Consider the following 17,437-nt stretch of genomic DNA (forward strand, 5'->3'; position numbering starts at 1 on the left):
CACCGCGATGAGAAGCTCGCACACTGCAATGAGGAGTAGCCCCCGCTCGTGCAGAACTAGAGAAAGCCCATGCACAGCAATGAAAACCCAACCCAGACAAAAATAAATACATTTATAAAAAAAATAAAACGTCTGCATGAGCTCCTGAACTTTTCCACGCAGCACCGTCCATCTCAGTTACTAGCAACGCCTTCCGGGGGTGGTGATGTTATGGGTTGAATTGTGTCCCTCAGAAAGACAGGTTCAGTCCTAACCCCCAGCGCCACAGAACGTGACCTTATTGGAAAGATGGGCATTGCAGATGTCATTCGTTAAGTTGAGGTCATACTGGGGTCTGCAATCATACAGCATAGAGTATGGAGTAACCGTATGACTACTGTCCTTAAAAGAAGAGGAGAAGAGACACAGAGATGGGACACCCAGGGAGGAGGCCATGTGACAATGGAGGCAGCAACGAGACTGATGCACCTACAAGCCAAGGAACACTGAGGAGCTCCTAGACGTGCCAGAAGCTGTGAGAAGCAAGGGAGGATCCTACGCTGGAGGCTTCAGCGGGAGCACGGCCGGCCCACACCTTAATTGCAGACTTCTGGCCTCAGAACTGAGAGAACAAGCTTCTGTTGCTCTAAAGCCACCCTGATGTGTGACGGCAGCCCCAGGACAAGAATACGTTAGGCCAAACACCTTGGGGACACCCATGATCTTTCTGTTACTCCCCCACTCAGGCAAACACTTCTGCGGGCTCCACCCGCAGACATTAAATCCTTAGCTTCAACCCGGCCACCCTCTCCAGGCTACCTCGGGCCCGGCCCCGGCCCCCAGGGCCTCTCAGCGGGGTGACAAGGCCTCAGAGCCGGTCTCCCTGCTTCCGCCCTTGACCCCAGTCTGCTCTCCGTGAGCGGCCACAGGGGACCCAGGTCAAAGAGGAGTCACACGTACCTCCTCAAAACCCCACAGCGGCTGCCCATCTCCTGCCGAGGCTGGTGACCTCAGGGGCCTCCGCTCCTGCTCTCCCATCCTGGCTCTGTCCACCGCGCCCACCAGCCTCCCGCCTTCCGATGTGCTTCTTCGGACGTGCTCCACCGCTGAGCCTGGGCTTCTGCTAATCCCCCAGCCTGAAATGCTTTTCCTCAGACGCTAAGATAACCAACCAGCCGCCTCCCTTCCTGCAGACCTTCACTCACAAGTCCTCGTCTCACCCTTCTAAGGTTTCATTCCTCTGCGCTCCCGGTCACCTCCTCCACCCCGCCGCCCTTCTCTCCTGCAGGCTTCCCACTGGTGGACAGTCCGTGCGCTTCACTTTGTTGCCTCCACACCGCCAGCACTACAAGGACAGCAATTTTGGCCCGTCGGGCTGGCTGCCTGGTCGCCAGTCCTAGCCGCTCAATAAATACTGGTTCAATTATTAAGTAGCGTGATGGAGGATCACTGGAGATCTTGGCTGGAGAGAGTCCGATCAGAGATTTTCAAGATGACAGACAGGGTGAGGATGGGTTAGACAGCAGAGAAAGTGGCCCGAGAGAGGAGGAAAGAGGGAGCTGAAAAAGTCTGATCATTGATAACATGGTCCTCATGTGCCTGGGGCTGCACTGGGGGAATCCTCATCCCAGAAGGTGGGGGCTATGATTGTCTGTACTTTACAGATGAGGAAAGTGAGGCTCAGAGTGGTTAAGTAACTTGTCTAAGGTCACACAGCCAGTGGAGTCAGGACTTGAACCCAGGGTATGTAGCTTCAGAGCCCACATTTTCACCACATTCACACCATCTCTTGGGTAGTGGAGAAGGGAGCGAGGAGTGGGGGAGGCTGGCTTCGGGCCAGCCTGGGGGGCTAAGGAGACAAGAGGAAATCAGTTACATCGAATAGTTTTATGGTTGGTGTTTTGGCTCTTGTGTCCCTTCCACTCCTCCATCACACAGAAAGGGGACACGGACACAGAAATGACAGCTGGCAGGAGGCAGACTACAGAAGCCACTTGCTCCAGGAGGGTCTGGCTTCTGGGGGGCTGGGCCCTGGGCATTATGGCCCATATTCCCGATGGCAGCCAGAGCACCAGGCGCCCCACACTTCCACACCCTTCTTGAGGGGTCTTCAAGTGTGTTCTCGGCGCTGGAGGCAAGGGTGAGGGGCACTCCAAGCAGAGCAGCTGTTTCTATCTTCACTTGATCTACTGCTAAAGTGTGAGGACTCCCCTGGCGATCCAGCGATTAAGACTCCGCGCTTCCACTGCCGGGGGCACGGGTTCAATCCCTGGTCGGGGAACTAAGATCCTGCACACCGCGTGGTGTGGCCAAAAGACTAAACAAACAAACCAACCTAAACTTTTTTTTTTTTTTTTTTTTTTTTTTTTGCGGTACACGGGCCTCTCACTGTTGTGGCCTCTCCCGTTGCGGAGCACAGGCTCCGGACGCGCAGGTCCAGCGGCCATGGCTCACGGGCCCAGCCGCTCCGCGGCATGTGGGATCCTCCCGGACCGGGGCACGAACCCGTGTCCCCTGCATCGGCAGGCAGACTCTCAACCACTGCGCCACCAGGGAAGCCCCCAAAACATTTTTTAAAAAGTGTGAAAACCCCTATTCTCCTCCATGGCTCTGCCCCCCACCCTGTGGCATCCCCGGGGCACTTCTGACAGAGGGCCTAGCTTTGCAGATGCTGGGACCCACGGCCGTGAGCATCACCTCTTGACAACAAATCTGGGGAAAGCACTTGTCTTTTCCTCCCAGGAGTCCCACAGCCTGCCAGCTCGGCCAGCCCTCTTACCCTCTGTGTCCAGCCTGGCAGCCAGGCTGGCACAGGTGCCCCCCTGACCCCGTCCAGGCCTCTCGCCATTTCCCTGACAGCTTCATTTTTCTGGTTCTAGGCTTGGCATTGGGCAGTGGGACTGCGGACCTACCAGCTGCCCAGGCCCTGGTCTCCTGCCTGGACATGGCAGGAGCCATGCTAGGTTGTAAAGGTTTGGGTGGGGGCGGTCTCTGGGACCCTTCCAGCCCAAGTCCCTGGTTCTGTGCCACAATTTCGTTTTTAAACCAATCCAGTATATAGATGGCAGATTTCACAGAGATTCACTCTTTAAGGCAGATTTAGCATTCAACAAATATTTATCAAGCACCTTTTATGTACCCTGCCCTGCAAAGACACTGGGCTGGAGAGACTCGGGAATATTCATTTCCCAGCACCGTGCTGGGCCTTGTTTAACTCCGCCACAGCTTCTCCTTCTCCTCTTGCTACTACTATTACTACCAGACACTAATGCTAATAATAATGACGGGAACCCAGCTGGTGGCTGACCCCCTCTGCTCCCATCCTCCCAGCAGCCCCCAGGCTCAGGGACACCAGGGGCGATGTGAGTCAGGCCCAGGATCTGAAGCAGGTGAGTATTCAGCAGGTTTGGTTGAGGATGAAGTTCCGAGAACCCCCCTCGGGCGGGCAGAGCCCACACTGTTTGCTCCCCACCCCTTCTCTCACCTCCATCCCCTCCGGGGTTGGGGGTCTCCCCAGCACTATAGCAGGGCAGCCCCTTCCCAAAGCCAGATTCTTGGGCCTCTTCTCTCAGACCCAGGGTCTACTCCCCACCTCCTTGCTGCCCACCACGCCCACCCTCTGAGGGTAACAGCACCCCAGCCAGCCAGAGACAGACAGCAGGGTCCAGGACCAAAGGTCCCCAGGACTCAGCCAGAGAGGGGCGAGCCCACCAGATAGAACAGCCAGGTCACGCTGCATCTCCACAGCCAAAGAATGGACCACAATTTTACAAATAACGGGGGGCCGGGCCCTTTGGGGATCATGGTCTAGGCTGATCCCCACAGGGATGGGGGCACAAGAAGTCAGTCTTCCCTGTCACACCAGGGTGTTGGCCAGAGGCAGGAGTAGGAGGGGTGTGGGCAGGGCCTGCAGAGGAAGGAAAGGGGGAGGGGTGGCCCAGTCCAGGGCCTGGGACCCACAGGTGTGTCCGGAGTCAGCCCCAGACACAAAAGGCCAGGCGCTGGCGGTCTCCTCCGCTGCCTGGCACCCTTGGTGCCGGGGTGGGGGACACATCCCAGGCCCCCAGGCCCTCATCGCCCCCCACACCCCCGCGGTGTGCACCCGGGGCAGGGGTCTCGGCCGCCGCCTGTCCATCCGCTTAGAGACGCGCGCGGACGAGGGCGCGCGCACCCGCCCCGGCCTCCCCGCCCGGCCCCCCGCTCCCCTACCTGGTCTTCCCCGTGGCGGCCACGACCCCCCACCCAGCCGGGCTCGGAGTCCCGGGAGGGCAGCCCGGGGCTCGGCCTGGAGGCCGCGCGGCGCCCGGAGACGCCGGGTCCCGTCCCCATGGCGGCCGGAGGAAGCGGCGGTCTGCGCCGCCCGCCGGACAAAGCGCGGAGCCCCGCTTCCTGCCATTGTGCGGCCGCGCCCGCCCGCTGAGCGCGCCGGGACCCCGGGGGCGGGGAACACCCACCCTCCCGCCCGCAGCCCAGCTCTGACCCCCGGCCCAAAGGTCCTGGGCTCAGAGGGTCCCTCCCGGACCTCCTCCTTCCTCCAGGGGAACTCCTTGGATGCTGGGGGCAGGGGGCCCGCCGGTGACAAACGCCCTCGCCTTGACTGCGGAATCCCGGCCCCCGCCCAATCCCGCGGGCGCCCCACTCTGCTCAGACCTCCATCCCGACCCCAACGCAAACGGCTGGGGCACAGGAGATCCCTCCCGGCCGAAAGGGCATCTCAGTCCCTTCCCCCCAGCCCTGGGGACCCCCGCCCCAGAGCCTCAGCCCGGGGGACCTCTTCCCCCTCCCCTGAGGGAGCTCCCTTAATGCTGGCGGCAGAAAAGGGGGGACCAGACCAGGGACACATCCCTCTCTGGGTCCTCAGACCCCCGCTCCCTGTCCAGCCCCGAGGACATCTGTCTCTGCTCTGACCACCGACTTCCCCGCCTCAGCCACAGCTGGCGCTCAGAGGCCCTCCTGGGGGTCCTCTTAGTGCCCGCCCACAATCCAAGCGACCCCCGGCTCAGAGCCTGAGCCCGGGGGACCCCCGCTCCCACTGCCCAGGCCAGTGGTGCTGGCAGAGGAGCAGAGGAGGCGGCGGGCAGAAGGCAGGCGCGCGGGGCGGAGAGGGTAGTCCTTGGGGAGCCTCCAGGAGCACAGTGAGACGGGGGTGTCGCGGAAAACCCCGCAGCCCAACTCAGCTTTCTGTGAGGCCCCTGCTGCTGCGGGCTGGTCCCTCCGGCCCAGGGGCCACGCGGGAGCTTCCGGGTGCCCTACCGCCAGGGGGCGCTCATCAGAGACTGGCGAGGACGCCGACCAGGATTGGGGTGCCGGGGTCCCCACTGTAGGTTGTCAAAGCGCTTTTATACTCATTCCCGGGAGGCGGAGGCGGGCACTGTTATCTTCATTCATCGCGTGGCGGATAAAGTGAGGGAAAAGTCCACAGGCAGGACTGACACCCAGACTTTTGACTCTGAGGTTCTGGAATGGCCTCCCTGGGGAACTCCTCAGGACCCATGGGGGAGGGGGACATGCTGTCATCAGCCCCCCCATCCCCTAGTCAGCTCCCCCTCAATCTGGTTCTGGGTGGAAAGAGGGTGGGAGAGCAGCAATTTATTCGGGCCAGGAGCTTATCAGGACCCCCTCTGCTCCCAAATCCTGGGCCATCCCCCTGTCCACACCACTGGCAGATCTCTTGTAAACTAAAGCCTGATCATGTCACTCCTCCACAAACCCTCCTGTGGCTTCCCATCTTGCTTAAAATAAAATCCCAACTGTGGCCTGGCTCCTACCGTGCCGTCTGGCCAGTTCCACAGGGTGGTCCACCGTGCTGGATTCCTTCATCCCTACAACTCACCAAGCTCAGAGCCTGCACCTCTGCATTCTCTGTCTGGGACACAATGTGCCCCTGATCTTCCAACAGCTGGCACTGGGCCCCACCTTAACTGCTACCTCCCAAGGAGGCCTTCACCCGTCTCTCAAAATAAATAGCCCCTTATCCTGGAACTCTCAAACCCCTTACATTGAATTATTTCCTCTAAAGCAACTATTACTACCTGAAATTATTTTATTTCTTTGTTCATTTCTTGATTATCACTTTTCCCTGCTAGACTATCCTCTCCAGTGGCCAGGAGTCTTGGCTGTCTGGCCCACGCTTCATCCTCGGCACTTAGAATAGTCCTGGCCACCGTAGATGCTCTGTGCAGACTAGATGATAAATGGATGAATGAAAGCAGAGGAAGGGGCTTCGTGCCAGAGAAGGCCACTGGGGCCTGAAAGGTCTTGGCCAGGATGTCCCTTTCTGTGGCCAACAGTCAACAAAGCGTTCCCCACTGCCTGTCCACAGGTTCTCTCCTTCCTCCTAGCATCCACGACCTTGGCTTGCTGGCCCCAGGCAGGTCCGTTTCCACCTCAAAGCTTGGAGGTGTTGCGCATGCCCCCTGCCCCTACTGCTGCCCCCCGTGGCCAGCCGCTGAGCAGTCCCAAGTGCCCAGGCCTGTGCCAAGTCCTGTTCACTCTTCTAAAAGACCATAAGGAGGAAACACTGGTACTACCCCCATTCAACAGACAAAGAAACTGAGGTTCGGAAAGGTAAAGTGACTTGTACTAACAGCAGATGCCCACTGGACCACTACCCATGTGCCTCAGGCACAGGGAAGGTATGGGGACATGAAGGCCAGCCAAGTGGTGGTTTGGGCAGCAGGGCCTTGAGGTCCACCCCCTTGGGGACAGGGCAGATCCCCAAGCCCACTGGCCTAGGGTAACCAGGTTGCATCAAGTGGAGACCATCAGGGCTGGGCCAGGGCAGGTCACCAGAGGTCACCTGAGTGACCAGGTTCTGGCCACCCTGAATCATGCTCCTGCCTGGGTCCTCCATCCAGGGCTGGGGCTGCTCCTTAGAAAGCCAGAGCCAAGAGTGCAGGGTCAAGGAACCTGCAGAGCAGGGGAGGAAAGGCACCCCAGGCCCCTGCACCAGGGGAGGGAGGAGGCCTCATCAGGCTCTGAGGTTCCCACCTCCTCTCTACACAAGAGAGCTGAAATGGCCCATGCGCAGGCCCAAAAGGTCCCGGCCCCTGACTCCCTGGGGAGGGGGCCCCTCCCCAGCCCAGCCGCAGCTCCAGGCTCATGAGTCAGGACTGGCTTGTTGAAACTGATACCGAGAAACCAGATGCTGGGGCTGATGAATAATGGAGTCACCAAGGCAGGAGCCCCCCTCCCACTCCCGCCCAGCACCACCTCCCCAGCCCCAGAAAAGCAGAGGCCTGTGGGCATCCCCTCCCCCACAGTGGGCTGGGGCCCCAGCCTGGTCTGCAGTGGGAGAGGGAGCTCCTTGTCTAGGAGAGGTCACAGGTCTGGGCCAACGTCTGGAGCCAGTTCTGTGCTCTGTCCACAGAAGACTGGCCTAGAACCAGGAGTTGGGGCTCCCTGGCCAGGGGGATACCCCTGCCCAGGGGCTCCCTATCCGAGCTAAGCTCCCCTGGGAGACTATCAGCCCCAGGGCCCCATCTGGTACCTTGGAAATCCAGGGGTGGAGGCCGCACGCGTGGGCACGTCGGCTGGTGGGGAGCCAGCTCTGCCAGGCTGCTCTCCTGCTCCCAGCGGCCCACCTGGCTCCTCCCTTCCCCTAGGCCTTGGCCTCACCCCTCATCCTGGGGTCCACCCGGACGCAGAGCCTGCCCTAAGGCCCTGCCCTGTGCAGGGCAGATGGCAGGGGTGTAGCACCTCTCTGCAGGCCAGCCCTACTGCACCAGCTGCAGAAGCCAGCAAGGCCCCTTCCTCCCCAGGGAGTCGAACAGCTGGGACTGGTCGGTGCTAGGGGGAGAAGGAAAGGCTGTGGTTCATGAACTTCACCTCCTGCCCAGTCCCTGCACAGGACCCCGGCGTGGCAGCCTGTGCCCTTCTCCTGGCGCCTCTTTCTTCAGAGCCACACAAAAGGCTCCTTGGGAGGGAGTGGGGCAGAGAGCACAGGCCTGGGCTGCGGGAGACCTGCTTCTGGGGCCCATCTACCCCTCTGCCCTTCCCCACCTGTGTGAAGAGGGCACTGGCCAGTTCTCTAGAATTTTCTATCTAGGGATGGCTGCTGGGTCCCATTGTGTGCCTGGACTCTGGCAAAGGGGCAGAGAAATAGTGAGATCCTCCTAGAGCCCCCCAAACCTGGGGAAGGCAATGGAGGAATCTGTGGGGCCCTGGGCCTCCAAGTCCTCAGTCTTTCATCAAGGTGGGCCAGGGCCTCTCCTGGCTTCGTGGGTCCTGTCCCTCTGCCCTTCCCCCTAGCGGGGGCCAGGCTTGGCCCAGGCTGCCTGAGGTGCAGACTCTCGCGCCCCCTACCGGCCTCGAGAGGGCTTTCCGCCTGGGACCGACTCGGACGCCCAGATGGGGCAAGGTCGCCGAAACCACCCAACCAAGCCGCGCCAAAGCCCCTTCAGATGCCCTCGCCCCACCAGCAGCCCTCACACCAGGGCTGGGGCCCTGCAGACTCCTCACGACCATGTCTCCCAGCCGACCGCACCCTAGAGTCACTGTGGAGGCGGGCGCTGGAGCCCATTCCACCCTCAAGTAAGCGGAGGCAAGGCCAGTGGCGCCCATCGACACCCACCTGCTGGCCTAGGACTGTGCGGGACCCTCCACCCAGGGTTCTATCCATTCATTCAGGGAGAGTCTTGGCGCCCGGACCCACCCCCGTCCGGACCCCAGCTTCCCCGTGAGACTCACCTAGGGACAAGGTTCTCCTCCCCAGTGGCTGGGGCTCGGGCCAAGGCTGCCAGAGTCCGACGGGGCCGCGGGGAGAGGGGGACCGGAGCCGCCCGGCGGGCTCGGTCCGCTCTGCGCCGGCTAGGCGCGCTGGGCGTAGGGGAATTACGGTAGGCCGGCGCGGGCGCTACCACCTGGGCGGGCCGGGACGTACCATCGGCGCGCCCGGCTGGGACGGGGGAGGGTCTGCGGTCCCGGGAAGGGCCCGGCGCCCCACCCGGCGGCCCAGTGGGGTGGCAGGAGGGCCGGCCGGCGCTTGGAGCTAATCTAGGGTCCGCGCTGTGGACAGAGGGGAGGAGGCGCTTGTCACTGTTTCCGAGGGGGCTGCCCTTTACAGACCTGCGAAAAGTTCAAAGTCTGTAGTCTTTAACCTGGGCTTGAAGACCCGAGCTCGCCCGCCCCCGCCTAGGGCCCGCGGCGGGACGCTGGCCCCGGGGTCCAGGCGGGGTGGGGGGGAACCCGCAGGCCCAGCCCGTCACGGGAATCGCCCCAAGCCAGGCTCGCTTCCGCTGGATTCTGAACGGCGCCCTCCACGGCGCCTGAGAAACGGGCCCGCCTTGCTCCGTGCCTCCCTCTTTTTTCCTGGCCCACGCCTAGCAGGTCCTGAAAAAGGGGGCCATTCCGCCCTTTGGTGGTTCCCAGCATCTTGAGTTTAGAATAACTCTGCCCTCAGGACTGGAGGTGGAGATAGTGTCTGGGGACACAGGGATCCCACTGAGAAGGCAGGCCACCCAGCCCCAGGCACACCTCCCCGCTTCCCTAATTACCGAAGCTAGCAGATGGGCGTGGTTGGACTGGGACCCCCGCGGGAGCCTCCGGGTTCAGGCCTACCTGCATTTTGCCAATTCTAGACCACCTCCGTCAGGCCCCTCACCAGGCCTGGGCCTCCAGGCTGCTGGAGCCCCCTCCTAATGGGAACTACCCTCCTTGTCAGCACTGACCTTCCTGGGGCTGGTCCACACCAGAGCAGCTCATCTCCGCCAGGCAGCATGAGGTGGGTCCTCTGTCTCTGCCTCTTGGGCACCCCAGGCCTTCACCTTCTCCCCTCCAAATTACTTAGCCAAAGCCCCCAAATTCCCCTTGCATTGCTCCTCTGGTCCTGCCCCATTCTCCAGCTGCACACTGGACTGCCCCCTGTCTACAGCTGACTAGCATCTCCACAGACCAGCCACCTCCAGAGATCCCCAGAATCTGGCCATTCTCTAGGGCACCCTGGCTGGCCTCCTACCTCTTACCCCCAAAGCATTGCCCAGGAGAATAGGTCACTCCCTCTCCCATTATTCACTACATCCTGCCCATTCTTTCTCCACAGGGACCTCAGATCCACCCCTTCCTCTGCCCTGTGGCCACTGGTCTTCATCTGACAACCCCTCCCCTAGACACACACACCACCCTCCCGACTCATCCCTGCCACCTCACAGCCCACTGTTAAGCTGGAAGAGAGCTCTGAAGTCATCAAATTGAATCTCCACTCTCTCCGCTTAAATACTTCTAGGGGTGGGGTACTCACTATCTATACATCAGGGAACAGCTTCAGCTGTTGGAAACTCTTGCCTATACTGAACAAAAGCTCACCTCCCTGCCAGGCCCCTTGGGACCCATGCAGAAAAACTCACCTCCCTTTCCTCCTGACAGTTCCTTAGAAATGATAGGCTCTGAGGACAGACAGACCTGGTTGAGTTCTGGCCTTGCCTGGGCAAGTCATCGCACCTCCCTGTTTCTCAGTGTCTTGTCTCTAAAATGGAGATGGGGTGGTCCCTACTGCACAGGGTGCGGGTGAGGACTAGATGAGGTCCCTGTGGTGAGGCACTAAAGCAGGGCCTGGCACACAGTAGGTGCTGCGTAAATGGCGGCTGCTAGAACTAGTACCTTTAAGGATGATGTCCTAGCGTCCCATCTCCAGGATAAACACCCCCAAGTCTTCTGCCCCCTCAAATGTGGTCCCCTAGGCCAGTGTCAGCCCTCCTCCATGTCCCCTTGTGACCCGAGGTGCCCTGTACAGACTTTCATCAGAGTGCCCAGCTCAAGGGAGCCCAGACTCTGCCCCGTGGTTAACTTGCAGCAGGGCGGGGTCACCCACCGTGTCACCACCCGGCACCCTGGGAGAGAGGGAGCAAACACTTCCTCCGTCTCCCCGACAGGACACCTGCCCTGGGAACTGGACAGATGTGCAATAAACATTTGTCTGGCTGGGTGGGGTTGGCTGGGGTCTGGGATGGAACCCAAGGAGGTCTCAGATCTCAGGGAGGGGAAGGAGGACACGCACGAAGTCTAGGGGTTTCTCTCCCCCTGCAAGGAAGATGGACACGTGGTTGCAGATAGCATCCTCTTCAGCACCTGCAGCAAGCCACACTGTGCTAAGCAGTTCACACGTAAACCCTCTTTTTCACCCTTGTTGCAACTTGAGAAAACTCAGTTTCCAGATGAGGAAACTGAGGCTCAAAGAGGTGTAGTGACTTGCCCAGGGTCATGCAGCGGGAAAGGGGTGGGCTGTGACCCTGGAGCTCCCAGGTGTGGGCTACTCTATACATCTTCATCCTGGGGAAGGGTAGGGACACACCTTCCCTCCGGTCATCCCCAAGGCAGGTAATCCAGACGCCTCACCTGGACATCAGGGTGTTCCCTCTTCAGCTTTGCCTCCCTTTCCCCAGCCCCTCCTCAGCCCTGCTCGCTCCTTACATCCTCAGAAAGCCTCCTGGCTCACTCAGCTTTCTTCGAGCTCAATACCCCCTCATTTCTCTGGACACCAGCAGCCTCCTCCAGGAAGCCCATCCTGGTTATCCCCATCCTTCTAGAGTGAACTCCAGGGACAGGAGGTAGGGGTGAGGTGGCTGATTTATCTCAAAAGCCCCAGCACCCAGGAGAGGCTCAAATAAAACCTCAAGGGTGGGGCTTCCCTGGTGGTGCAGTGGTTAAGAATCCGCCTGCCAACGCGGGGGACACGGGTTTGAGCCCTGGTCCGGGAAGATCCTACATGCCATGGAGCAACTAAGCCCGTGCGCCACAACTACTGAGCCTGAGTTCTAGAGCCCATGAACCACAACTACTGAGCCCATGTGCCACAACTACTGAAGCCCACGCACCTAGAGCCCAGGTTCCGCAACAAGAGAAGCTACTGCAATAAGAAGCCTGCGCACCACAATGAGGAGTAGCCCCCGCTCACCTCAACTAGAGAAGGCTGGTGCTCAAGCAACAAAGACCAACGCAGCCAAAAATATAAACAAACAAATAAATAAACAAACAAACAAAAAAAACCCTCAAGGGTGGGCCAGGAAGTGGAAGGTCCAGCCCTGTTGGAAGATGGCCCTACAGGGTAGCCTGGGGGGCCAGTTTGACAAACCCAAGTCCTCACTTCCCTCCTCCTCCCAGTGGGGCTGGGATGCAGCTCCAGGAGGGCAGAACCTTTGCTCCCTGGAGATCTCCAGAGCCTAGAACCAGGTGTGGCACAGCAGGTGCTTAAAGCTGATTTGGTGACTGAATAAATGACGTCATCTCCTTCAGAAAGCTAGTCACATCCTGCTAGCCGTTCCTCGAATGGCTGGGGAGGAGAGGGAGAACGATGCTCTCCGTCTCACTCCAGGCCAAGCTGTGCCAGTCATGCTGTGGGATGTGGGCAAGTTCTTTCGTCTCTCTGAGCCTCAGTTTCCTTATGTTTCACATGGGAATAATAATAATGCATTTCTTCTGAGGTTCCCTCGAGGGTTCAGTGAGACAAGCATGAGGGCCCAACAACCTGCCTGCTGGTTATTATTATCACCAACAATAGGATATTCTGGAACTTCCCTGGTGGTCCAGTGGTTGCGACCCACGCTTCCACTGCAGGGGGCACCGGTTCGATCTCTGGTCGGGGAACTAAGATCCTACGTGCCACACGGTACGGCCAGAAAATAGAAAACAACAATAGGATATTCTTCGCTCCTCCTTCTCACCAGACCTGGGTGTCATTCACCTCCTCTCACCCTCTGCTCCAGCCTGCTCATACCCTTGGCAAGACCTGCCTCCCACCCCTTCTTTCCTGCCTCTGTACTTCTGCCTGTGGCAGTCCCCCCTTCCTGGAGGGCCCTTGCCTTCTGCTCTGCCTATCTATGTTTTCACTTCCACCAGAGGTCACCTCCTCCGGGATGTCCTCCCTGACTAGCCCTTCTCCCTCTGATGGCTCAGGCATCCTTGTCCCCCAAGTCTGTGTCATTTGTCCCAGAGTGGGTCCCACCAGTGACAGGACTTGGGCTCTCCCCCTGCAGGCTGGGTGACCCTCTGGCTGCTGGTGCCAATGTCAGCCATGCTGAGTTGCAGGCAGCCCAGGGCTGGGACCTGGAAGCTGCAGAGGGCCCACACATGCTCTGACACCAGCTCTCATCTCACAGGCCTCACCCCTGGCCCTTCCTGCGGCAGCTTGTGGGCCCGCCCCAGGAGGAGCAGCTGCCCACAGGAGAGGCTGGGACAGTGTGGCCTGGCCCCCTTTGTCATCCCTGCGGGTCAGGCAGAGGGCCCAAGGCTTTGCAGGCCCCTGGCAGGATGTAACTGAGGATAACTGAGGCCAGTTTGTTGCCAGGAGCCCCCATATGGGGGAGAGGCAACCAGCCAACACCAGAGCCCCGATGCCAGGCACCAACCGTGCCAGCAGATTGCATCTGACATCACAGCCACCCCCTTGCCTGGTGACCACGGCAACTGGAAGCCTCCCCCTCCTCTCCCCGCCCGCGGAACAGTCCTCCACGTTCCTTCTAACCGTGGTCTTCCTGTGCAGAATGTAAGCGCGTGTGTCTGGATGGAGGGGGGTAACAGGGTGGCATTTTTAATTTCCTGCAGCTGGCAGAGCTGAGCTACACAGTGGTTAGGAACAGGGCTCTGGCACCATACAGATCTGGGTTCTGGGTTCCAATCTCAGCTCTACCACATCCTAGCGATGTGTTCTTAGATGGGCTGCTACCTCTCAACTATAAATGAGAATAATGACAGGACAGATGTCAGAAGGCTAGAGGGAGGAGACAGAGTCCTCAGTGCCCACAGTGAGTTGTGGCAGTTACAACTATTGTCACTCAAATGCGTGCTGGGAAGGGCCAAACCTGGGTTCAAACCCTTGCTCGGTCTCTCCTGAGCTGTGGGGCCTCCTCCAAGTCACAGGACCTCTCTGAACCTTGGTATCTTCATCTGGAAAACAGGGCAATGACCGACACCTTCCCAGCAGAGCTGCCACAGCACAGAAGGCACAGAGCCCAGCACGAACCAGGCAGAAGTGCCCCGCCGTCACTGCTATCCTTATCCCTCTTGTTTTGTCCACTCGTAGCTCCCAAGTCCTGACACTCCACGACCAGTTGGTCCCTTCTTCCCTTTGTCATCCCCAGGCCCATAGTCACTATCACAAAGTCCCAAAGTGTCCCTGACCCATGCCCAGGCCTGAAGAGTGGCCTGGTGCCCCAGGAAGAGTGCCCGTTGGGCACTGGAATGGAACCTTGGTGGGGGGTGGGAGGGGGGGTGTCCCTTCTTGCTGATTCTCAGTTTCCTCATCTGTGACATAGAGCGGCAGCTCCCGTCACCTCAGGGCTGTAAGGACTGCAGTGCAGGAAAGGGCTCTGGGGCACCCCTGCTCCAGCTGCCCTTGCAGAAGTCCCCCCCGCTCCACTGTTTCTGAACTGGGGTCAGCCCCTCTGCCTCCTAAGCCAGCCACCCTGCGGCCCTGCCCACCCCTGAACCCACACGACCCTGTAGCCAGGCCAGCTGCACCCCTGCCAGGGCCCTGTGGATTTCCGGGCCTGGACAGCGAGTGCGGTTAGAGCCCTGTCCCCTCTGCCCCCAGCTGCTCCCCGGCCCTCCAGCCACCCTACCTTAGCCGCCCGCCCCTTGTCCATGCAGTCGGGGTTCTCACAGCACAGCCCCTTCTCTTCAGCCAGGCTCCGGTCTTCTGAAAAGGAGAGAAGAGGGTTACTAGTCGGGCGGGGCCCAGGGAGGGTGCGCCCAGGCTGGGGCACCCAGGCTCCCCGGGGCCCCAGGAGCCTCCCGACCAGAGGATGGGTGGGGCCGTCTCCTCAATGCACCCTTCAAAGGAGGGCAGTGTCCCTTTCTCTTTTAAATGCCAACTTATCTGCACGGGAATCTGTTAGCAGAGCCCTTTTCTTGTAGCAGCTCCCCAGGGAAAGTATCCAGATTCCAGGGGGAGAAAACGTCTTTGGAAATGAGCAGCTCCCTCTCTCTGTACCACTAGTCTGGGGAGGGGGGTGGCTCAGTGACCTTGGGGCCCCAGGGTTCCTGGGGGATCCCTGCAAGACTACGGGGGGGAAGGGGGATGCCAGGGGCCCAAGATCCCTTCCTACCCCTGTCCTCCACATCGCTGCCTCTATTGATGGTCTCCCCCGCAAAATCCTGGGGTGGTCCCCCTCACCCGCTGTCCGTCTTTGACCCAGCATTTGGTCCCCTCCAAGCTAGCTGCCTCTCCTCCTGGGGCACAGCAGCGGAGGGGACAAGGAAGGGGGGAAAGAGGCTGCCCGCCCCGGTCAGCTTGCAGGGCCAGGGGAAGGGGTGATGAAGCGCGCCCCGACACGGGGCACAGTTTGGACCCCCGCATCCCTGATTCCGAGACCGGCGTCTACCTCCCACCGCGAGCAGGCCTTCCCCAAAGGAGGCGGCAGGCTGAGCCCCCGCCTGCCGAGGGGAAGGAGCTGGCCCTGCCCTCCCATTGATCCTCCCCCGCCCCAAACTCCCCGGCCTGCCCGCGATGCCCCTCGCCCGCGCCCCTCCCCGAGCCGGCGCGGAGGCGGCCAGGCCCGCCGGCCTGCATGGCGAGGCCCGGCCGGGGGCCCCGCACTCACCCATGGAAGAGGCGCCAGGAGGCCGGGAACGCGGGCGGTGCGGGGGGCGCCGCGGGTCGGGGGCGAGCGCAACGGCGGCGTGGGGCGGACGCCGGCCGAGCGCCGGGGGAGAGGCCGGAGCGCCGCGGCCGCGGGACCCTCTGCGGCTAGAGGCGGGGCGGGGCAGGTGGGCGGTGGGAGGAGCCGAGCGGCGGCCCCGCCTGCGGAGGGCGGGGCTCCGTGCCCCGCCCCCTGCGCCCCTCAGCCTGGACCCCCGCTGGGCAGAGCCTGCCCCCGGGCGCGGTGTATCTGCCGGGAGGACGCGACCCATCCTCCCTCCCCACAACTGGAGCCTTCCCCTCCTCTCTGAAAAGTCGTGGGTGTGACCAAAGGCCATCCCTCCGCCCCTCAACTCCCTCAGCCTCCCAGCCACCTCAAAAGAAAACACCTCTGTTTTTGATGTGGTCTGGAGACATTTTCTCAATCTCCTGGAAAGTGGGAATGAAGGCATTTTAGACAACTCTGCTATTTCTCCTGGCCCCAAAGGTACCGTCTAAGTGGAAACGGTGCCTTCTTGTAGATAGGCATGCAGGTCAGGACAGATCTCTGCACCCTCTGTCCTCCACCCCCAGCAGAGGACCCTCTCCTCCTTTAGAGATGCTGTCGGCTGTGGGGTAAGGGTTCCGTAAATGGAGCGGGCTTGGTGGCTACTGTTGTTTTATTACTATCATCTCTGTGTTGGTTAGCATTTTAAAAACTTTATGGAGGTATAAAATAAATATGTACAGAACAGTGCAGCTCTCATGGGTACACAGCTCAGAAAATTTTCACAAAACGTATTTTTACAAAATAACCAGCCCGCAGGTTAAGAAGCAGAGCACCACCAGCCCCCCTGCAGGAGGCTCCCTCATGGGAGCTGCCAGCCACTCCCCACCCCCCAGGGGGTGCTGTCCTGACCTCTGTCTCAATTAGTTTTGCCTGGTCTTGTACTTTCATTCAATTAGTTTTGCCTGGTCTTGTACTTTATGTAAATAGCACCACGAGATACTTGGACAACATTTTAGTGTTTACAAAACACTTTTCACTTCAGAAATGGAGCCTGGGGGAGGTGGCCAAGACTCTCCCAAGGGACTCAGAGTTCTCCTGAGCCTGCGTAGACCCCATCCCACCTGCAGGTTGGTGCTGGGAGGCTCTGGGTAGATGAGATCCAGGTATGGAAGACCCAGTTTCCCATGGGACCCGGGTCTCTCTCCCAAAGTCTCCCCTGGCCCCTTCCCCAACCAGAGTAGGGTGCCTGCCTTTCTACGCGCATCTATTTCATGGGCTGGCCCTGGGGACTCAGGGGTGACCAGGACCCCATCCCTGCCCTCAGGGACTTGTGACAGAGGGCACTGTGATGGATCCCAAGTCTTCTGGGTTCTCTGGATTCACTCAGCAAACATACAGCAAGGGTCCTCTGAGGGCTCACCATGTACCTAGCCCCAAGCTGGGCACTGGGGACCCATTGGTGACCCTGACAAGTCTTGGGGGCCTCATGTGGGGCCCGGCACGGCCGGGGCGAGGAGGCTGAGGGAGCAGCTGCGCAAGAGGCCTTGCTCGGTGTTCCGAAGCTTCCAGGCTGAGAGGGAAGCGACAGCACAGTGTCCCCCAGTGTCCCCCAGTCTGCTGTTTGTGCAGTGGGAACCTGGCGTTCTGAGAAGGGCCCCTGCTAGTTCTCAGGACTCTCAGGCGGGCCCTGCCTCACTCAGTTCACAGAATCACACAGTTCTGATTTCCCTCTCGGAATCTCAGCTGTCTGAAGGGCCAGAGATGCCTGTCCTGCCTCTAGCCCGGAGGCAGGGGCAGCTGAGCGGGGAAACAGCCCTGTGAGGACCCTGACGGGGTCCCTGGGGTCAGCGATCCTGCTGGCCCTGCCCCAGCCCTGCCTGTCAAGCCGTAGCTGGCTC

At 60.3% G+C, this 17,437-nt stretch overlaps 1 protein-coding gene across 4 annotated transcripts in view; it reads right to left on the bottom strand.

Moving 5' to 3' along the window:
• Positions 1-15,770, bottom strand: part of PLEKHG5 (pleckstrin homology and RhoGEF domain containing G5) — a 28,587-nt gene extending 12,817 nt beyond the window's left edge. For 3 of the 4 annotated variants that reach the window (XM_079941840.1, XM_079941837.1, XM_079941838.1), the window contains exons 1-2: positions 15,513-15,770; positions 14,532-14,608 (exon numbers count right to left, since the gene is read on the bottom strand). In XM_079941840.1, coding sequence (XP_079797966.1) covers positions 14,532-14,608; positions 15,513-15,516 — 81 coding nt within the window. In that variant the 5' untranslated portion in view covers positions 15,517-15,770. Of the gene's footprint in view, positions 1-4,188; positions 4,325-14,531; positions 14,609-15,512 lie in introns of those variants that run through there. The other variant, XM_079941839.1, reaches the window with a different exon arrangement.
• Between the last annotated feature and the right edge of the window lie 1,667 nt (positions 15,771-17,437).

This window comes from Stenella coeruleoalba (genome assembly GCF_951394435.1).
Source record: "Stenella coeruleoalba genome assembly, chromosome: 1".
In the NCBI taxonomy this organism is placed as follows: domain Eukaryota; kingdom Metazoa; phylum Chordata; class Mammalia; order Artiodactyla; family Delphinidae; genus Stenella; species Stenella coeruleoalba.